This window comes from Daphnia pulicaria, chromosome 6 (assembly GCF_021234035.1).
Source record: "Daphnia pulicaria isolate SC F1-1A chromosome 6, SC_F0-13Bv2, whole genome shotgun sequence".
Lineage (NCBI taxonomy): Eukaryota > Metazoa > Arthropoda > Branchiopoda > Diplostraca > Daphniidae > Daphnia > Daphnia pulicaria.
The window spans coordinates 16991749-17013621 of record NC_060918.1 but is presented as its reverse complement, the minus strand read 5'-3'; the positions used below and the strand labels follow the sequence as shown (position 1 = coordinate 17013621).

General features: G+C 36.5%; 1 protein-coding gene and 2 long non-coding RNA genes across 4 annotated transcripts; all 3 read left to right on the top strand.

Moving 5' to 3' along the window:
• Positions 1-16473: 16473 nt before the first annotated feature.
• LOC124342123 lies at positions 16474-18282 on the top strand. The gene is made up of 8 exons (XM_046795094.1): positions 16474-16573; positions 16647-16971; positions 17052-17171; positions 17251-17358; positions 17423-17713; positions 17796-18019; positions 18090-18204; positions 18266-18282. Exons 1-8 carry the CDS (start codon positions 16520-16522, stop codon positions 18280-18282), a joined length of 1254 nt encoding a protein of 417 aa, XP_046651050.1. The 5' UTR covers positions 16474-16519.
• A 16-nt stretch (positions 18283-18298) lies between these two features.
• Positions 18299-19533, top strand: LOC124341799. The gene is made up of 5 exons (XR_006918609.1): positions 18299-18694; positions 18768-18893; positions 18952-19170; positions 19230-19406; positions 19468-19533. It is a non-coding gene; the product is annotated as an uncharacterized LOC124341799 (long non-coding RNA).
• Positions 19534-19867: 334 nt separating this feature from the next.
• Positions 19868-20812, top strand: LOC124341802. Of its 2 annotated transcripts, XR_006918613.1 has the most exons (4): positions 19868-20006; positions 20069-20190; positions 20256-20404; positions 20469-20812. It is a non-coding gene; the product is annotated as an uncharacterized LOC124341802 (long non-coding RNA). The 2 variants fall into 2 exon arrangements; XR_006918612.1 differs by having other exon boundaries at positions 20069-20404.
• Positions 20813-21873: the final 1061 nt, after the last annotated feature.

The following is a 21873-nucleotide window of genomic DNA, read 5'->3' as shown; positions in this document are numbered from 1 at the left end:
GTAACCCCTCGTGAATCAAAACGACAAGAGATGTAACAAATCGATTTACATGTCTTTGGTGGAAGAAAGCCTACATGTAATGAATCTCCCAATGAAAAACAAAAAAAAAATTGTTTTCAAGATAAAAAAAAAACGATTATCATCAAGAGTGTTCATCTACCCACGACCAAACTTATTGTTTTTAATAAAAAAAAAACAAAAAAGGAAGCAACCGGGATTTACTGTATCTCCGTGATTAGACTAATAATTACTATTGTCACTACTACGAGTAGTTCACTGGTACCGTTACCTAAATAAAAAAGCATATTAGAACATTTTAAGTAACAAAATTAAGCGAGGACATTATTTCTAACTTGGAGGTCCATGTATTAGTGCAATTTTTTGTTCTTCGGCCGATGTGCAAACCAATGTCCTTGAAATAGACGGGACAGCCGTAAATTGGCAAGGATTTAAAGCTGTGTTATTTTTTGGAAGATTTCCTGTGTCCATTTCGAACACATCCACGTTATCATTTGGACGTAGAATTGCTTCAAATAGAGGGGAAAGCGCTAGCTTGGCGTCAAGAAAGAAATGTTCAACTACCGTTTTAAGTGATAACACTTTAGTCACAGTAAAAATGTTGTCTAGTTCTTGGGGGACACAAGACTCTTTGATCCAAAGAGTAAACGACATTTTTGAGTAGGGAACATACGACGCACAGGTTTCTAAGAGGCGCGGATCAACTTCATTATCATTCTTCTACTGGTTATTATTGCGTTTAGCAACAGCAAAAATTTTCACAGGGGGTTCCTGAGGTGAGACTGTCAGGGAAGCAAAATGGAGACTGAAAAGTGAGATTTTGGAAACACAGTTTCTCGAGCCCTGCCGCTACGGATAGATTTTCTGGTCCATAGCTAGGGTTTCGTTGTTTTTTTTTCATGATTTAACATCTTGACATGAGTGAGAAAGCAATCTTGAAAATACATATCCACTTTGTCAGTTTGAACTTAATTCTAGCTGTGCCAATTTTCGTTCATTCATCCGGGCTTTACAGGGTTTGTTTCCCATTGTATGGGTAACAGAGCTAATACATAGTCTGTTACAGAAATGTGTGCCACCTGAGTGATAGTCAATTCTTTGAAAAGGAAAAAACAAAACATTAATAACTGGACTAGCTTTAAAGAACAAAAAAAAACCCGAAAAAAACACAACAACCTTGTTAGCAGTAAGAATCGAAGCTTCAAAATTTTATTTTTTTCCGAAGAATATCCTATTCTGCTGTCAAAGTTAGAGGAGCGTTTTTGCGCAAACTGCTTGTTAAGCTTTTATGTTTAAATTCAATATCTTTAACAGTAAATTCTATTACTTTTTTATGCAGTAAATTCATTACTTCTTTATGCAATAAATTCATTACCTGTTAAATTTAGCTAAATAGTGTAAAAGTAGTGGCTTCTTTTAATGGTGCAACCTATCCCAATATGCCTTGCAAATGTTTGGCTTAAGTAGGGAAGGAGTCGATTCTATAGTGATTAGACGAGAAATCTTTTGCTTTTATTATTTCAATTGAAATATAACAAATTTCAAAACAAGTTGGTTAAGTGAAACTACTATCGTTCTCTTTTGACAATGTCTTCTTTTTCAGGCATTTCAGATAACTCATACAAAATTTGGTCTATTGTCTTATGTATAGGATTAACAATTTCAACTATAAAATTTGCCATCAAAGATTTCACTTTCAGTTTTACTGAGCACCTAATTTTACTATTGTATTTATCAGTCTTGGAAAATTCATTGACATTTAGATATAATTGAAAAATATTTTTTGATCCACTGCTTCTTTGTGTTCACTGGACAGTTTTGTATCTTTATCGATAGAGCGGAATAAGATAATGGTTAATTTCATTTCCTTAAAGAGAAAACCAAATAACTTGTCGAAACCTATATACCGTCACATCCGAGGATCCGGATTTCGGGCTCAACAGCCGAATAAGATATTCGTTGATTCAACAGGAATTGGCCGTATTCAGCAGCAGTAGAGTACTTAATTAATACTTAATCACGAGGGCCACTTTGTACTTCATCAAGTTTCGTACTTAAATTTTGTTTTGCTGAGATCCTATATAATTTAAGTATGTTTTTTTAAATATGCTGCTTCCCAAACAAATTTCCGAGAACTTCACCAAGAACTTTGTAATGGGCGTTGTAATGGGCCGCCAATTGAATTCCAAACATTCTAGGGATTTTATTTTGGTTTTAAAACAAAAATTCCTTCGTTTAGCTTCTTTATAATACTGCTTGCACAATTGCGAAACAACTAAGTTATAATATCTATTTTTTCAATTGTCTATGAATATGATTTGTTGCTCTGTTTCATAACCTTTTTAGTTGACAAATAAGCCTATGGCATTTCAATGTTAGTCAATTGAATGTCATCGAAGTGTGACTTGTTTACATTTCAATTATAATATCACTAAGTGATGCTTTATAAGTTTCGTGATTTTCTAGAAATTTTGGGGAAATCTAAATATGACTCATGCACCAAGTTCCATTGAACATATCAAAAAAGGAAATAATTTGAATAAATGGATTTTTCGTGTAATAACTCGAAAAATACTTTATTGATAATCCTTTTGAATGGGGGTTAAGTAAAAAAGCCACTTTCCCAAGAAACAGTGGTTTCTCGACTTACTTCTTAATGAGGAGTGGTTTGTTCGACCACATCTTCTGGCTTCATATTCACTCAGGATACAAGAAGCTAAAATGGGGTTCCTTCAATACAAGGCCAGCTTTTATAATTTTTTTTATTCAATACACATCACAGCATAAAAATTCTCCTTCCAGGTAGCTACCTAAATTTACTACTTTAGGCTGCATGATATTTCTAGTGTGATTGGTAGTGCTAAGGAAAACACTGAAGTTGTTGGACAGATAGATGACCCTTTCCGGCCAGAAAGTGCTTTTGAGAAGTATGTATGCTATTACTGCTTTTAAATTTGATCAGTGTTGTACAGCACCTTTTTTCAAGGGCAATTTGTGATTTTCATCAAGACGATGCCATTGTGAAATCTGCTCTTTATTATGGAACACAGTGTAAAGAATTAGTAATCATACTCTCCAGGGTGACAGAAAAGTACAGCTATATTGCAAATCCTTTTCTCATAATAACAAGTCAAATTCATTTCAGTCCAAAAGTTCCAACAAACACTGTATCGACATAACCTAGCAGGCGCTAATGTATAGGTAGATGGCAGTTGCATATCACGCCTATCGATGAACATCAATTGTTTTCCAGGGCCTGTGCTCCTTCAGCAACTGTAGCATGTACGTCAGATGATTTTTTTTGCATAGTACTAGCAGCCAGATGGCACAAAATTCTATTTTTTTTCTTGGTGATCAAAAAAATCCAATTTTTGTCGGATCGTGATGAATTTTTTTTGGCCGTATCCATTATAGGTAGCAGTAAGCAAATTTTTTTTCAGAAAGGCATTTCCGCAATTCTGTTTAGTTCAGAAATGGCTGATGAAGACAATGAAGGAGCAGTCACAACTGACGTAAATAACGCCGTTCTTGCAGGCCCAACTGTGGTTCCTGTGGCTGCCTTGTGTGATCCAGCCTTGGTTCTACCAAGGAAGGTTCTACCAAGGAAGGTTCTACCAAGGAAGGTTCTGCTACTGAGCCTAATGGACGAGAAATCGAGAAGCTAAGAGTACATCGTGGCTTCTAATCGTTTTCGTCCGAGATCATACTCGAAGTGGTAACACAGCCCCGTAAAACTAGAAACTTTAAACGCATTTTACGGGCAAACCCGCTCATTTCCACACCCTAAACCCTCCGCACTCAGAACCAATCCGGAACAAAACTTTTTTTTTAAGCAAATGTCTTAGACTTAATTCCAGACTTCACTGACCATCATCCATCCCATGAACACCATCAGTTTATCACTGGTGTAGCATTTGCCGCAAAGAAGAAGAATACCGTAAAATTTCGTCTAAACGCATCTCACGATCCAACAAGACCGGACTACCAACGAAATGCGTGGAGGGCTCTTCGACTCGTCAGCGAACTAAAACAGAAGATTGGAAATTTCTCGAGAATTTAACCTCAATAGAATTTTTCTGGAATTTATGAAAGGATTAACAAGCTGTTATAATTCTTATTTTACAGGTGGTTCTGGAATCGCCGCTTACACCACACAGTGATTACTCGTGTCTTATCAATTTTAAGGTTTCTGCATTGAAAACGGAACTTCAAAGGCGCCCGTAAGACGACAAACTTTTAAATTGAATGCTTTGGCAAGAAACAGAGCAAACTTTGGTGATTTTTTTTAATTATTTTACTTTAACACGAATTATTTTTTTCTTGTATCTTAAAGGCGGATTTTTGGTTAAAAATGGTTATGTTAGAAATTATTAGCGACACGAGAACTACAAACCTGTACCTAACGTTTTTTTATAGAAATTTTTTTATTTTTATAGAAAACCTGTCTTGCTAGGGAAGAGTCTTTTTAAACATATTTTAACTGCATAAGATGCAGTGTATTGCAGAAAAAATTAATAAACTTTTATGTTATGTCGTCGAAGACTTTCACTTTTGTGTATACCACACATTGGGCATGATAAATGTTACTGTAGTACCTTGTAAATAACTAGGCGGCGAGGTTTTCCTACCCAATCAAATATTTGAAAACGCCATAGATTGTTCAATCCAATGATTCGATTCAAATAATTCCTTGAATTAAGAAAAAACCTAAATCGACCTTAGAAAAGTGCGATAATAATTAGCATGACGGGCAGGACGACTGAAATCACAAGACTAATTCTGGATAAACAGCTAGTCAAATGTATCGAAAACAAAAGAGGAACATCTTTAAGTTATTTTTGTGTTACGATCAAATACATAGAAATCAGAAATGGAAACTTGGATTACACAATCCAACACTAATAAACTCAGTAGACTCCTCCGACGGAAGAAATCCGTAATTTTGCAATGGCACCAAAATTTTCTGCCCACGGCATACCGTTCCCTTCCTTGCCAAAAATAATGTGGAACCCAGACACCCTGAAATTATTAATAGATTATCCCAATACAACACCTGATATCATATGCTAGAAATCATTTGAAAAAAACGACTACAAAACCAAAAGCAACCACACCGACATCAAACCTCAAGACAACCAAGATAGCGAAAAACACTGTAAACAGTAAACAGAGAATATGCTCAACCAGAATTCACATCAGCATTTGGAAGAATAAACTGTGTTCATCCAAATCTCAGCCTTTCTTTGATAAAAGCAATGTTAGATGCATTGTAGGATGTAAAACTGGAGAATCGGGTATTGAAACGTTCACTTGGTCATCTCTTGGTCATTAAAATGTTTGAAAGATATCGGCTGGAACTACAGTCTTGCCACCCGTTCATTCAATTACTCCAATGCCGCAAACCAGATCCCGCCAGAAGCATTCTACACTTGGAAGCAACAAATAGTGGCAGCGTTTTCTGAAAAGACTGGAATGAATCCCACCTGGTCAACAAAGTGTTTGGAAGAGACTGAATGGGATTTCATTCGTGCTGCTGCTGCCTTCCATAAGTTCAAAACCTTAGACCAACTACCGCAAAAACCTTTTTCTCTCAACAGCAGCTGCAAGTGGTGGCTTTGTTTTGTGAACAATCCGGAATGAATAAGAATTTCTCATTACAGTGCTTGGAAGCCAATGGCTGGGATGTTAATTGTGCTGCCATTATTTTCACTACGTTAAACAACGATAACAAGATCCCTCCAATCCCTCTACGTATGGCCATAGTCATGTCAAGTTAAAACTGCAGTGGACATAAATAAACTTGCCATGGATGTTGAGCATTCCATTTTCTCGTGCACCTTTAATGTGGTTTTCCCAAGGTACAGACTAAGTATCGACAACTATACTTCAGCATTAGTGATCTCAGCAACACAGATCTACAGACAAATCATTGAACGTTCCATCCCTTTTGATAAATTTGTTCCTAACCATGAAATTGAAGCAAATGATTAAAACTAATGATTTAAAATTTTATAGGTGAATTGGTCATGCTACCAACTTTGGGAGCTGGCCAACGAAGCAACGAAAGATTGGAGGAAGCTCTTAGTCAAACACCAACTCGATTCTGTTCGAATGAACGAAGTTACCAAGATGAACAGCCTGCGTTTTGTCAAAACAGTCGAAGGGGATGCTGTTGTACCCAAAACAGAATTTGAACAGTTTGAAGATCCGCACTCAAAACAAATCCGAAATAAAACTGTGGTTTAAGCAGATGTCTGTGACTTAATTCCAGACTTCACTGACCATCATCCATCCCATGAACACCATCAGTTCATCACTAGTGTAGCATTTGTCAAAAAGAAGAAGAATGCCATAAAAGTCAGTCTAAACGCATCTCACGATCCACCGGAGTACGAAAGAAATGCGTGGAAGGCTCTTCGAATCGACAGGTTAGCAAACTAAAACATAAGATTGAAAATTTCTTAAGAATTCAACCTCAATAGAATTTTTCTGGAATCTAGGAAAGGATTAACAAGCTGTTATAATTCTTATTTTAAAGGTGATTCTGCAATTGCCGCTTACACCACACAGTAATTACTCGCGTCTAATCAATTTGGAGATTCCTGCATTGAAAACGGAACTTCAATGGCGCCCGTAAGACGACCAGCTTTTAAATTGTATGCTTTGGCGAGAAACAGAGCAAACTTCTGGTGATTTTTAAAAATTATTTTACTTTAACACGAATTATTATTTTTTTTCTTGTCTTATGTGCTGATTTTTGGTTGATTTGGGTGAAGGCAAAATATCCCTCCTGACGTCTTTGATAAGCCATAACAGAAGATTAAGCACTTTGATCATTTGTGCTGAAAATTCTCTTGGTTATTTGATTCTAGGAGAATGAGAAGAAGAAGGAACATCGCTCCATAAGCATCTACAAGAAAAAGTGACTATCCCAGTGTACCTTTCTGAAAAATTGCCAGATTTCGGGAACTGGACCTGAGACCCCACATTGCCAGATCTAAGAAAAAACAGCAGAAAATATTTGTTTTGATCTGGGTCCCTGGTGGTCAAAGTTGGAATCAAGGGTTGGGAATTGCTCGCTTCGGGACTTTCACCAAAACGTCGTTTTTTGTTCTCTCTCCCGAGGACGAACGAAAACAAAATAACCAATTGGCGCCACCGGCATGTAATTCAAATAATCGCCGATTTTGTGGATAGTGTCAAAAATTGCATACATAACTTGTTATGTAGAGGAACGGAGGTGTAATTTGGTCTTTCCAACCGAGTTTTCATAATTAATTCAACTCTGGTCAAAGCCTTGGTGGAGCGGCCAGTGGCTACACGACCGGCCCCAAAGAATTGATTCACCTTCTACGAAAACGATCCAGGCCGTACCTTTTCTATAATTCACTTCCGCCGCCGGTCGTCACCGATGCCATGGCATCGAGTTAAAGTTAAAGTTAAAGTTTAAACTGCTAAACCAGATTTGGAAATTGTTCTTTTTCAAATAGCTTACTTTGATATTCAAATCACAAATCAACTAGCTTGGACCGGTTATAACTTTCAATCAACGCCTACAACAAATGAAATAACAATTACTATTCAATTCCATAACATAAACAATATTTGATGGTAATACCTTCCATTTTTCAGATTTATCGGTGATGACATTGCCATATGACGTCTGGATAACACTCGTAGTGTTATAAATGCGGAAATATTTTCCGAACTTTGCAACGAAGGCGGCTGCAGTTGCAGCTTCAACGTCAATCTCAACAAGCAATTTCTCATCAACTTTTTTAATAAATACGACTCTGCCACACCGGGAACAAAAGTCGGCAAGCATATTAAAGGTAACATTTGGGCTCAAGTCGTTGATCCGAATCAAGGAATGCTTTCGTTTGGAAGATTTCTAGGGGAAAGAAAAAATTAAAATTCAAAACACAAAAATATAATTGTAATTTTTAAATTTAATTAACAATTGCCGGAATTTGTGGTTCAGAAAATTTGGCACTGCCTCTTACACGAGGTATTGATCGTTTCTCAAAAGACGTAGAAGGTAAAGATGCGTCAACATTTTCACTCAGCGAAACCTTTACACTTTTGACACATCTCTCTTACACTTAATTGTATTGAAGTTTATACGTAACCATATTCACAAGAAATTGGAAAAGAACAGAACTAGCCAAGAAAGAGAGGAAACAGCTCGTCAGAATCGTTCACGCGTGGCAAAATGGTCTCGAAGAGGAGAGAAGGTTGAGACAATTGAAGAGAGTTACGGAGACGAACATAAAGAAAATCAAGGTTAGGACTGAAGTAGTTGCCGTCGTATATTAGGGCCCTCAAGTCTTTAATCTTTTTTATAATTATAAAATAAAATATCCATGATCCATGGGAGCTCTATTTTTTTTATAGCGATTCGGTAACCATCATCACCACCCATTGCCATCATTTGAATTTCCTTATCCAGTGTCCTTATACGTTTGGATTATTTTACCTCTAGTTTGTGCTTTTAAATAGTACGATTGGCTGCAAAGAATGGCAATTAGGATTGTCATTCGTTGCCATTGGATGGGAGCTCTATTTTTTTATAGCGAATCGGCAACCAGCTAACCAACTAACCACTAACTGAGTATAGCCATTGAATTTCAAATTGTCCAGGGGGGGGGGGGGCAAAAGAAAAACGAGATGGATAGAAGAAACTCGAAATTGTAGGGAATGTTTCACTGCTTGTACAAGAAAGCATTTCTTGAATAAGTTTAAAACGGTAGACAGTTGTGTCTTTTTGGTTGAAATCCATAGGTTTGTACCGTTGTAAGTGATCAGCTAACTAATATACACAAAGGCGAATAAATTTACGACATTAAGCTTTCAAACAATTGCGGTTTTATGGTAATTGGTTGACTTACCATAAGCAAAAAAATTCCGCAATCATAACTATTCGTCTGTTGTGGAATGTCAAAGGCGATTTCACTTTTCCATGTTGTAAGGAGATTTTTGTTTTCCAAAAACCATGTACTCGTGAAAAATTCAAACATCTATAGCAGTTCCATGTAACCGGCTATTTCTTCAATTCTGACTAGACTGTCATACAGTTTCAATACAAATGTCTTGGTATTGACAACTACAAGACTCCAGTGGTTGTTCTTGACATTTACAGGAACAAAAATCATGTCTACTGTTGAAAAATCCTTATCAATCATCCATCTGGGTAAACCACAATACCCTAGTTTTTTTAGCTTTACTGGGAAAAATGTTGACATGCTTCGCTTCGGCCTACATCCCACTTGCCTCTTTCTTCGATTGACTTCAATTGATAATTGATGATCTATTTAAAAAAAGTTGTACTTGACAGTCTAGTTTTGTTGGTTTTTCTTTTAAACTTACGACATTGTTGATTCACTTGTTCGGTCCATTCCAAATTGTTAGTAAATCACGACGAGTGACGGACATGTCGTCATTCTGACATAACTCTTCGGATAGTTCTAATGTGTTGTTAACAACAGCATTAATTTCCAATTCAGTATCTCGTGAAAAAGTGTCGTGTTTCTTTTTTTAGCTTTCTTCTTCAATGCCATTGAGTTTTTCTAAATCAGGATGTTTTTGGAATGCTGCACTTGCAGAGAATTCTGTTCACTGGCAATAATGTTTTGTTTATTTAGCATAAGCTTGTGATAATCCGTTATTTGGAAATTTAAAAGCAGCAATTGTTCATTTGTCATTGAAGGATAAGATTGGTCATTGTTTAATTCTTCAAAAAACTTGTGTGAGAAAAAACTCGTTAGCTCCCATAATAAAAGAATTTGAATAAGTACAACTTTAAATCGGCTAAATGCTGATTTTACTTACAAGCATCATTGACAGATGAATTTGCTGCAGGAAAAGAGGCAGACTGTAAGTTATTTGAATTATCGAGGTTTTCCATTTGTCCACCTATAGAAAAACTTTGAATAAGTGAAACTTTAAATCGGCTAAATCCTGATTTTACTTACAAGCAACAAATTGCATATCGTACGTACCGCAGTAACGCGGCAGAAATTTTCACTTTGCGGTACCGGTACTTTTGCTAAATGACAATAGCATATCAAATGACATGAAATTCATATTTTAGGGACAGTGTAAAAGACATTGACGGAAGCTCCCGCCTCCAAAACATCAGGTGTCCTTTCGACAAAAAAAATAAGAAATGTTGTTCTGTTTGAAGAAAACCGAACTGTCTTTCATTTTAAAATCATATCACTTCATAAAACTTGTTGCATCTAGTTGAAAAAAAAATACTCCCTAGTTTTATTTCAATGTGAGATGATCCCGACAAACATTGAGAAAATTCTTCGGAATTCCTCCAAAGAAAGAAGATGTGGATGAGAACGCCAATGTTTCAAATAATGGTGAGTCTAATTGTTCTTCAACGTCTATGAAATTTTTGCTTTCCTATAATTTTTTAACTTAAATGGTTTTAAATTCAATGATCTATGGGCTAAAAAAGCGTCAAAAATATATTTAAGAATACATGTTTGTAGATAGTAAAATTTTCAGGTATAGACCTTATTAAGATCCAAAGGTATGAGTAAAGCCGACCCTTGCGTCGCGTTGCACTGTGAAGGGGTGCCGTGAACAGAATATTTTTATTTGGCTCGCCCATTGTGGTTGCCGTATAGGCTTTACGAGTAAATCGTGCCCGAGGGAAGAAAAGGGAGGAAAGGAAAGAATGAAAAAAAAGAGGGGACCATTCATTTCCGTGATGTGAATGCTGCATTAGATACTCTTATGATCCTTGTGTTACGAATTTATTTACTTAATTTTTACTTAGAGCAAACTTTTTTTAACATCAGATTCAAAAACATTCCTAACGGGTGCAACCCGTCAATGATATTTTTTCCTCTAGTTGATTGCATTTTTCGGAGGGTGTCTGAAACCAATATGAACTGTATGTAGAATTAGATTTAAGCACCGTATATATTCATCTTATTAATGTTGAGGATTTATTCGGGTAATATGGATTTCATACTATTGTCACACACTTGAATTATTTTGTTGTTTTTGAAATGAACTCATAATTTTTATTCTATTCGTTGCAACAGTTTGTAACGAATGGGTTTCACACTAAAATTTAACGCATGCAAATCTTGATTAATCAATATAGTTTTCCAACCCATGTTTACTGCGTTTCAAACCGGTGTCATTCAATGGACGAAATATTAAACTTATTGTTGTGTGTAAGTTGTAAGTTCAAAAAAATTGTTGTAAATTCAAATATACTGTGTTATATGTACACACACAGAAAATTGAGGGCAAATAATACATATGACACAGAAAGCAAGATACATTTAAGAATATGTCAGAAGCAACAACATTTACTGGACAAGTCATGAAGTAGCATTTATTATAGCTATTTAGATATCATATGGTATGTTGTATAGGTGTGGTATACCATCTGTGGTTCAAATTTGGTTGGGTAATGTCAGGCATCTTGGAATAGTGAGACAATTTATAAGGGACTTTAAACATCTTGCAAAGTAAGTTGTTCATATTCCATTCACCAATTCGGTTTTCCAACGTAGATACAATGAATGTGTTGTATTTGGCTGATAATTAAGGCTGAACGCAAGCAGGTTCTTTGGATTGAAATAAAAAACTAACAACAAGGAAAATATTGCCATGCTTTGGAAACTCGATGAATCAGAACAAACCACAACATTTCCATTTTTAAATAAGCATACGTTGTTCGGAAATTTTTGTTGTTGCACAAAATCAGGGGAAAAAATTTCCATTCGGAACATTTAATTAATATATTTTGTCCGCCAAGCTTTACTTGTAATTTCTTTAATTAAATTTGAAATTGCGTTGAAGAATTTATGATCATTCCGTCAGCGGGAGTCGGCTTAAAGTACTTTTTACAAGCCTATTTCGTATTTGCTCTGACGTTAAGTTTCCAGAAGCAAGAATATTTCAGAAAAATCTATATAAAAATTTTCAAAAACAAAGGCGCTCAACTACTCCACTTCACAGCCATACTCCACAGCGTCCTCAGGTAAATGTGTCGCAAAGCAGGAAGTCGGCCGGATAGGGTATTAAAATGCTTTCAATTTTTGCACATACATCGTCAACACTCGAGAAGCTTCTGTTACATTTGCGTTGGAGACAGGCACATTAGAAAAACCACCAATCAGCAACCTGGCGTATTGAAGTAACAAAACCATTTCTAAGTGTTCTTATTGCAAAACCAATACTGGTATCAAAATGTTTTTCAGCATATTTCTTATCACGTGATAATTATACTTCTTGGCGAACTTGCTATCCCGAGGAGAATTTTCGCATTGTGTTATACGGTCGGATCAGCACATGCATGTAGAACGCAATTTTAATTCATTATTGGAATGAATTCTCCGTTTTTGAAGAGGAGTGGTTAGAAAAAAGGGCGCTGACTGCGAAAAAGAATTTTCCGTTTCAATGACGGATGAAAAATGCAATGTATATGGTATCCAATAACTAAAATCAGAATCCGTTTAAAGTCATGTTAAAACATAAAATTTTGTATTTATAAATGCTTTCGCTACAAATATTGTATGGCTAAAATAAAAAAATCCTGTTCATTTGGAAGGCCAAATAACTCAAAGACTTTGAAAAAAGCTACTTCGAGGACAGGAATCGAACCTAAGACCGAGGAACTTTGCCTAGCTTCTCATACCGAAGCTATAACCACTATGCCAACCAGACCACATATTGCTTATATACATTGATAAACAATACAACACACAAAACGAGATAACTGTTGATCCTTTAGTCAAAATGGCCGTCTTAACTCTTTAAAATTATTTTGTGGAAGACGCATATCGTCGTCAATCAAACAATATTGGTTGACTCAAGAATTACCTGACTGTCTGAAGTAGAAACCGAACGTAGGCCATTACCATCTTACGACACTCTAACCACTGCAACAGTTTCAACAAAACAACTCCTGCAATCAAAACTGGTAACTTATATGCATATATAAAAGATAAGAATAAATGAAAGTCGCACATTATTACTCTTTCATTCAAAATACTCTAAATTCTTCATAATGATTAAATGTTGAAAATTTCAGACGGACGAAGGATTTGAACATTAAACTCATGCACCGCAACCCAACACTCAAACCACTACACTGATCGTTACGATATAAAGCTGCACAATATTTTCAATTATAAAATTTATAAAAAATGCGTGGATTTGTTTCTTATAAATGCGTTTATAACTTGAAACTGATTAGTACTTATACAAGCAAGTTCAAATCAAGACACGCAAAGAAGTCAAACATTTCTTAATGCTTACATGTTTATTTCAATATGGTATTACCGGGAAGATTTTATGAGTGTTTATTGATTGCGGTTTTCATATGTATGTAGTAAGGGAGCTAAATACCAAATGAGCTCGATATTTTCAAAAGATATTGGGGGGGATGGGTTTAATGGAATAGCGAAAACTTTACAAAAAACGTCAGAGGGGCGCATGGGAAACGTAACACTGCTCAGATTTGAACCAGAAAAGATATGAAACCGGGAAGAAATATAAGGATATGTGAATGCATTGACAAGCTCGAGAAATTTGTGTGCAATTATTTGGGTAATACCATTCTTAATAGCAATATCGACGCATACAAAGGCATCGAATGAATTTGATAAAAATACGTTGTTGGGAAACGTATCACTCAGAACAAAATCAGTAAAAACAAGCTTTTTTGGCCAGCGATTACCTCTATGTACCAATTGCAAAAGTTTGTTTGATTTCTTATTCAAAGTCTTTGCTTCAATAGTAAGTTGCAATTTGTTTTCAATTATCATTCCACACGATGTTGTTGGTAATTGGTATTTACTCTTTTCGATACAGTGGTTTCGAATTTGTTCGGCTTGTAGATTACCACTACGTAAGCACCGTCGAAAAAAGCCTTGAAAACTCTCAAAAGGGAAAGCACTATTCGTTTCAACGCCACACTGATATTTTTGTACGTCCGTCCACAAATGAGTCACCTGATGGCTCACAAACCTGCATGGTATACCGAGCTCAGTGAGACCCACAGAATATTGATTGAAAGTTTTCTTAGCTTCCGCGATATTTGTACTAGAAACTGGTTTTCGGTTGAATGAACCCAAGAGCAACATCCCGTATTGTAACAACATTATATGTTCCAGATCTTCATCGCTTAGAATCCCTTTAAAAAGTGGATACAGGAAATAATACAAAATGTTGCGCTTCACATGAGTTTTGAAATTTCTGCAGGTGGAAAGTTTCCCGACGGAACGATCGAAACCATAAAGGCGACAAAAATTAAAATGACCCATTCGACGGTCAGCTTCAGCTACTTGAGCACTAGAGAGTTTGCCTTCCCCCGAAAGAAATATAAACCCTTCAAGTCTACGTCCAAAAGCCCCTTCAACTGCTGTGTGCATAGGATCAATTACGAAGCCTGTCACCATTGGGAAATTCATTTCTACAAACGGACTTATATCAGTTGGATCTTTTAAGTGGTCGTCGGCAGAAAACTTACTGGCGTGATACGTCAAAAAATCAGTGTCCGTTCTCTTTGGAGCATTTACATTTTTAAATAAAATTGCTCGATTAACCATGTCCCCCTTCTGAATACAACGATCGCATGACCAATAACCAGAGTGACCCTTAGTACGTTTCAAATACGATCTCATGGGACCATCTGCTATTATGCAGCGGAGTGAAGCAGTAAAACCGCGTCCATTAGTACATACGTTGTCACAATTTGAGGGCGACAAACGACAAAATTCAAGGACAAGATTATACAGAAAGCTAGAGATATCACCGGGCTTTCCCCTACCAACATAGAATCCAATAACAAATACAGAGGTGGCAAGCAGAATTTCGGTACCTATTCCAGATGAAGCTGTTGGGCGAACGGAATGTATTCGTCCAAGAATGGGTGTAATGGTAGCAGCATTTTTATCCTCGTTCAGTTTTGCCTCGTCAATGTTGATATCTACTTCGTAATGAGGAATACCAGCTGCATCAGTCATTTCTTCTTCATCGATGAATTCATCTCGGAGCATACCCTTCGCTCTCTCACTTTGTAATTTGTAGTCAAAAGCCTGAATCTAAAAAAATCGTCCGGAAATAAATAGGAAAAATAAGAAAATATTTGGAAAGGCCTCTCAGTTTGCTGGAAAAAGTTGAGGAAAAATTCTATTTTCTCCGGAGATTATAATTGGTAAAAAGAGTGAACAGTCCCTCGGTTACTTAGATATATTATATATATCAAGATGAACAGCCTTATAAACGTAATCTACTAATCTTACCCTATCACGTAATTTTTCCGGTAGAAGACCTGGTTGTTTGCGATATAAGTCAACAAATTGGATCAGGTCCGCATCGCGATGAATGAGGCCAACAGAGGAGCCATTTAAAGCATTCTCAATCCCAAAATGAATATAATGGCCCTCATTTATTGGAATTGCTGCAGGCAGCTTTCGTGGTGTTGATTCATTTGAAGTGATAGGCCAGTCACTACCATCAATTTTTAACAACTCCTTTCCTGTGCTTGGCAGCAATGAATAACAGGGGATAGGCTCGTAAAGTTTAAACAGTGTCAACAGGTACGTCATGTGTTTCTGTTTTTGATTAGTATAGACAGCGAAATGTCTAAGCAGCTGTAACATTGTGATTGAATTCAGTTTGAAGTTATCTGCTTCTTTTGAATCTAAAATATGATTAAATAAATTATAGCTACGATTTTTTTATAAATTTTGACTTTCATGCTAACTTTGTATATCAGGGTCAAAATCTACGTTTCCGTCCGTCACACTATCTGTACAGTCATCACTAGGATTGTCATCCAATGTTCCAGGAACAAACAACTATAAAGTGAAAGACCCAATTACAAATTATAGTGAGCAAAAATATTTTTGATTGATTGTGTCATTCGTTTACCTCATTTTGCGATTGACGCATCGTATCTGCTTCTGGTTTCAATTGCAATTTAGACACCAAGTCAGGGTGGCTCTTCATATTCACCCAAAAATTGTGGGGAACTCCCTGATTTTGCCAAACTTCCACAATCTCATTAGCTCTGCGGCGTAATTTTGATGCATATTTTTTTGACAGTTCACTTATCGGGCGTTTTCTATTATAACTCGAATAATCATTAAGAACTTTTTCGATCTCATCATCCGACAGTTTGATGCTATTTTCCCTGAAAGAGTTCAAAGCCATATTCCTGCCCCAAAACTAGATGGAAAATTCAGAGAATCACTTCAATCATAGGTTGTTTTTCACTTCAACCACAGTCTACGAAGTTCAGGGAATAGCCGCTGTAAGCTGTAATCATACTGTTAACTGTTAATGATACTGATTAATCATTATCTATTAATCATACTGATTAATCGATTAAAGCGTGACTAGAACAATAGTCCCCCCCCCCTAAGTTGTAAAAGTGCGCAATCTGATCCGTTGTCTTCTTTCATTCAGAAACGCGTTCATTACACGTATAACTCTCGGGGCAGTCTACCAAGAAGAAATCACAATGGCGAATTTTGACGGTACCAGCTCGTCTCCTCTTCTGAAATTGGCAAAGCAAGTGAGTTCGAATTTCAACTTAAAAGTTTTTTTTGTGAGTGGGTAAAAAAATGTTACTTTGTTTTAAAATGCAACCAGGTAGTCGTTACAATGGAGGCCCATTTCGAGGGACGTATCCCACGATTGGCCTTCCTCCAGGATCGTCAAGTCAAGAGCTGCTTTTTCACGTGGTCTCCAGTGATCAAACCGGGCCTGATGGGAAGTCGTTTGAACTTGTATCCTTGGTGCCAAAAGATTGGGTAGATGTAGATTTCAAATATTTTCTTCATCCCCATCCTGACTTTAATGTCAACGGACTCTACACTTGGGAATGGCTTTTGATTAATTTCAAAAAGCGCAGGTACCCTGAGCTGACTTTTGTAGAATACGACATAATGGATCTTACCACTGAATGCCCTGGTAAGTTCTGTAAAAAAATTTCTTACCTTCGTCTAGAGTGCTGTAATTTATTCCCGAATTATATTTTTGTCCATGTGTAGTTCCTTATGAAGAAGCTGAGAATGAAATTAGTAAAGTTTTAAACACCTTGCAAGAAACTCAGCTAGGAAGCAACGAGAGCCTCGAATCCTGGGAACGACCTCCGAAAGAGCTCTCTTTTTGTATGTAATTTTTAATATAAGGTGATTTCTTCAACTAATTTAATTAAAGTTATCAATGTTTGCCTTTATTTTTCATAAGGCTCTAATTATGATACAAGTTCGCACGCCCTTATGCAGCTAGCGAAAAGAATGGATAACTCCAAAAACTTGTCTAGAAGCTTTTCTGCAAGTACTCCTAATAATAGACGTAATTATTTTCACATTCATTATCAAATTCTTGCTAAAATTATTTTGTTTATTTTGGTATTTAGCTGGTTCTGGTAGCAAGCCTTTTCCTACTACTTGTGGAAATATTGCGAAAAAGCCTCGAACAATTGTCAGTAAGAAAGGAGCAGCATCAAAGGGAACGGACGATGAGCGAAATTCTACTCATAGTAGAAATCAATCCGTGATTTCTCTTGACAGTGAACCGAACGCAAGTTCTAATCGTAAAAATTCCGAAACGAGATTTACGGGAGTAACGGCTTTAGAAAAACGAAATAGTGTTTCCAATGGTGAGACCGGAATTGCAGTTCAGAACAATATTCCAACAAACACTTCTGGTATTTATGGCGTGTTTCCTTCTTAATATTTATCTTTCTTCTTACTATACTTGATATGTCCCTTTTTCGTAATTCATTTTAGATGATGCAGCTTGGAAAGCCCAAGTGTTGCAGGGCATAAATGCCACTAATTCATTACTGAAGCATTTGATTCCGTCAAAAAAATTTATAGAAACATGTCTCGATAAAAACATGGATCACTTTCGGAAAACGGTAGACCGAAACTTAAGTCTTCCTTTGAACCGGTTAGAAGACGTCATGATACTCAACACTGCTCTAATTGATTTGGATCTATCCGTTAGTCTGGTAGGTCTAATTATTATATTATTACATCGCATTGTGCCAGTCAGATCATTTTACTTTGCTTTACATTTAGTGCGCGGTCCAAATTACGGATCTCGGTCACATTTCGTACTGTTCAACTTTAGCTAAAAGAATAATGGAATGCTTGATCACAAGCGCATTGGAGAACATAATATTATTTCTTTCAAGTGATTGTATTAGTTTGTTGGTGAATTATTTCTTTTTGGTTTCTACATTAATTTTTTCAAGTACCAATAGTGAATTGAAACAATAATTTGACTTTTTTATGATTCTCAATTTCAACAACAATATAATTTTCCGTTAACAGCACATTTTTTGAAAAAGATTTAGTCTTGCACTTTCTTTTCGGGGTCTACTGTTTAGCGTCATTCATTTCTCAAATTATTTGCAATGGCCGCCATGTTTTGTAAAATGTCAAAGTGACAAAATTCTAATATTTTGATTTACGGGAGCAGAAAGCAGACCCCTACTAAACAATTTAAGTTGACAAAGTTGTGAAGAATGAATTCATTCTAGCCTTTTATCTAATTCAGTTTTCCCTGGAACTAGTGTTTGTATAATGGACTAACAGTGCAGAAAATATTTTCGCCTACGATCTTAACCTGTTGCTAGTTAAGTTGACAGCAAAATGTTTTACGGCATTTCAAACTGTTGCTGGTAAATTTGAAAAAGAATTTGTGTAACTTTTAGCCTACTTTAATATGTTTTTAAAAAACATCCAACTAAAAAGTTGGATTCACAGCTTCAGCAACTACAAGATTGGGCACGAAGAGAGGAGTCTAATTCAAGATCTGACAGATGGGAATCTTGCCTCCTCGCAAGATCAGCTCAAAAATGTTGGATCAAAACCTACTTTGTAAGCTATATTTCTATTTTTCTTGTAATTCGTATTTTAAAATCAATCTTTGTTTTAGGCTTGAAGCTATGCAGCAAGATTGGAAGAAAAAAAGGAATCGCTTTTAGAAAAAAAATAGGCTTAACTCTCTACTTTCAAGAAGAAATGACGGCCTGGGTAGACTTACAGGGGAGCTCAAGGCTTTAACTGATCAACTTGTTCATGCTAATAAAGAAAAATCTGAAGCCCTTATTAAAACTGAAGAGCTTAACAGCCAACAACTCACTTTGGAATACAAGTAAGCTCACATTTTTAACAGCTTGTATTAAGGTAAATCAAAATTGAAAATTTGTATAGAGAGAGAAGGCTGGACCAAGAACGGGAACTTATTGTTCGACAACAGAGGCTTCTGCAAGATGAACTTGAAACAAGAACAAGAGAGATTATGACCATACGACGTGAGAAGACTTCAAGAGTGCTAGAACTCGAAGAACTAGAAGAAAACATTGAAGCCATGTCACCTGCGGCTTCTCGGTAATCGAATGTGTTTCCCATTTTTTTTAATGTAAATTAATATAATGATTTCATTTAATAGGTTGTTAAAATCAGGAATGACCCTAACTCAGATTTATAGTCAATATGTGTCTATTTCTGAGCAAATTCTATTTGAAGAGGAAGAGAATAAGAAATTGAATAACTACATAGATCAAATTCTTCAGGTAAAGAAATACAATTTTTTCTGTGTGTTTGAAAATTAATTCTTTTATTTCTTTCAACAGGAACACGAGGATCGAGCGCCAACCATAGCTCGACAACGCGAAGATAGTATCCTCAAAGAAAAGAAAGAAAAGGAGGCTGCTTTAGACAGTCAAATTCAAGCAATTCAAGGACAGTTAGCTGAATTAAGAGCCCAGAACGTGCGTTTAAGCACCCACAATGAATATGCCGATTCAAAGGAAAAAACATTGCGGGTAATCGCAATAAAATAAGTTTTAATTAGTAAAATTGTATTAAAATGTGCTCTTAAGGGCAACTTGGAGTCTTGCAAGAAACAACTTAACGCTTTAGAAGATAAGAATAAGATTTATGCCTGCACAATTGCTAAACACGAGCAAAGCATTGCAGTTTTACGAGGTATTTTCATTACATCTTTCACTTAAAATTATAACTTTGAAATTATTATTCCTGTTTCATAGACGAAGCGATGAATGCTCAGCAACTGCTTGCAAGCGCAGAGATAAAAGTTTCGATGCTTCAAGAAGAAAAGCAACTACTTCAAGATCTTGAAAAAAGCCTTACAGTTGAAAGAAATGCATTGGTAAGCGAGCGACGTAGCCAAGGCCTTCTTCATGCCAACGCAAATTTTAATTAAAGGTGTAACAGTTTGCATGAATATTTACGCCGCCCATCACAATCCGGAATTTTTCCCTGATCCGGAATCTTTCAAACCGGATCGATTCCTGCCGGAGAACAGCGTCGACGACATCTGTACGCTTTTATTCCATTTAGCGCTGGCGTCCGCACTTGCATCGGTGAATTTAATTCAGAAGCTTTTTATTTAGACTCAATTAAAAATAATTTTTCTGAATTTGTTAGCGCAAAAATACGCCATGATTGAGCTGAAAGTTTGTCTGGCCAACATTTCACGGAAATCGAAATTTTCTCTTTCCGATCCATCGGCATGAAAAAAAAAAAATAAGTTTGCAATGGCGTTGCTGCAACTTCACGCGCCATTGGCGGAGAAGACTCATCCGAATGCCATATGCTGAATGCCATATCGCCCTTTCCGGATGCTTCCGAGACGCGGACGTCTTTCGAATTTGATTATTCAGCCCTGGCGTTGCCCGTTCCGCTGGAATTCGCTGACACGGACCGTTTGCAAGATGTGCCTATCGACGGCTTTGATAAAGAGACTGAAGGCTGCGATGTTCCGACTATACCGGTGGTGAGTTTAAATGTTATAAGTTATATGTTATACGTCGCATGTTATAAGTAACGTTGATGAAATAAATAAAATAAAGTTGACAAAATCTGTTTCTTTTTGTCTTTTTTGCCGAAATTTCTGAATCCAATAGAACTACATCCGATTCATAAATATGCGGAATTTCATATCTGTAGGCCAAATAAAAGTTCGTTTTCAGCATGCATTATGAATGTATTAAAAACACATTTAAAAATGAAAATAAAACAGTTCTGTGCATGCACGTAGAATACGTGTTAAACGCTTTCCAAAACGGAAAAAGGGAGCACTTTTGGTGTATGTTGCACAATGCAGGTTACATTTTTTTCTTCCATTTACAATACATTATAAATGCATGTCGTCATGCGAAAATTCTCCTCGGGTAAGGCCTTTCAAATTTAAAAGATTTGCATTGTTCAAATAGTTCCAACCTTTGGTCAACTTGCTTGAGTTGTGAAGAACTCAGTTTACCCTCGTTTGGGTTGCAGGCGATGCCTTTCAGTCTACCACCTACACATTCAGCATAAAAGGTATGCATTGGTTCTACAATGAAACCGGTAACCATCGGAAAATTCTATTCCATAAACGGACTGAGATCGTCATGACCATTTAGATGTTCATCGGAACAGTCATCAGACTTGCAGTAAGACAGGAAATTTTCGTCAGTTCTAGGAGGGGCGTTCACATCGAGAAACTGAATTGTTTTTTGGGGCTTTTTTCCCTACTGCGCTTTTTGGAATGAACTTCGCATGCAACACCAGGTTGTATACAACAATCGCAGCCATAGTATCCCGTATGGCCTTTTACTCTTTTTAAATATTACCGCATTGGAAAATCGGTGATATCACAGCGAATAGAGGTGGTGAATGGGCGTCCAATAGTAGTATTATCGTCGTTATTTGGATCGAGCCGTTTTACTTCCTTAATAATGGCTGATAAAAACGAATTCAAGTCTGGCTTCTCTTTACAGTGAGCCACTCCAACGATGATTGGAGATTGTTTCTACGACAAAATCGGCTTTCTCCGAGAGCGATCAGCAGA

What these genes read in the sequence shown, in the direction of transcription:
- LOC124342123 (XM_046795094.1), top strand. Translation starts at nt 16,520, where the DNA reads ATGGCGAATTTTGACGGTACCAGCTCGTCTCCTCTTCTGAAATTGGCA. An exon ending in TTCTGAAATTGGCAAAGCAA is followed by an intron (nt 16,574 to 16,646) that starts GTGAGTTCGAAT and finishes TTTAAAATGCAA; the next exon opens with CCAGGTAGTCGTTACAATGG. An exon ending in TATTCCAACAAACACTTCTG is followed by an intron (nt 17,714 to 17,795) that starts GTATTTATGGCG and finishes AATTCATTTTAG; the next exon opens with ATGATGCAGCTTGGAAAGCC.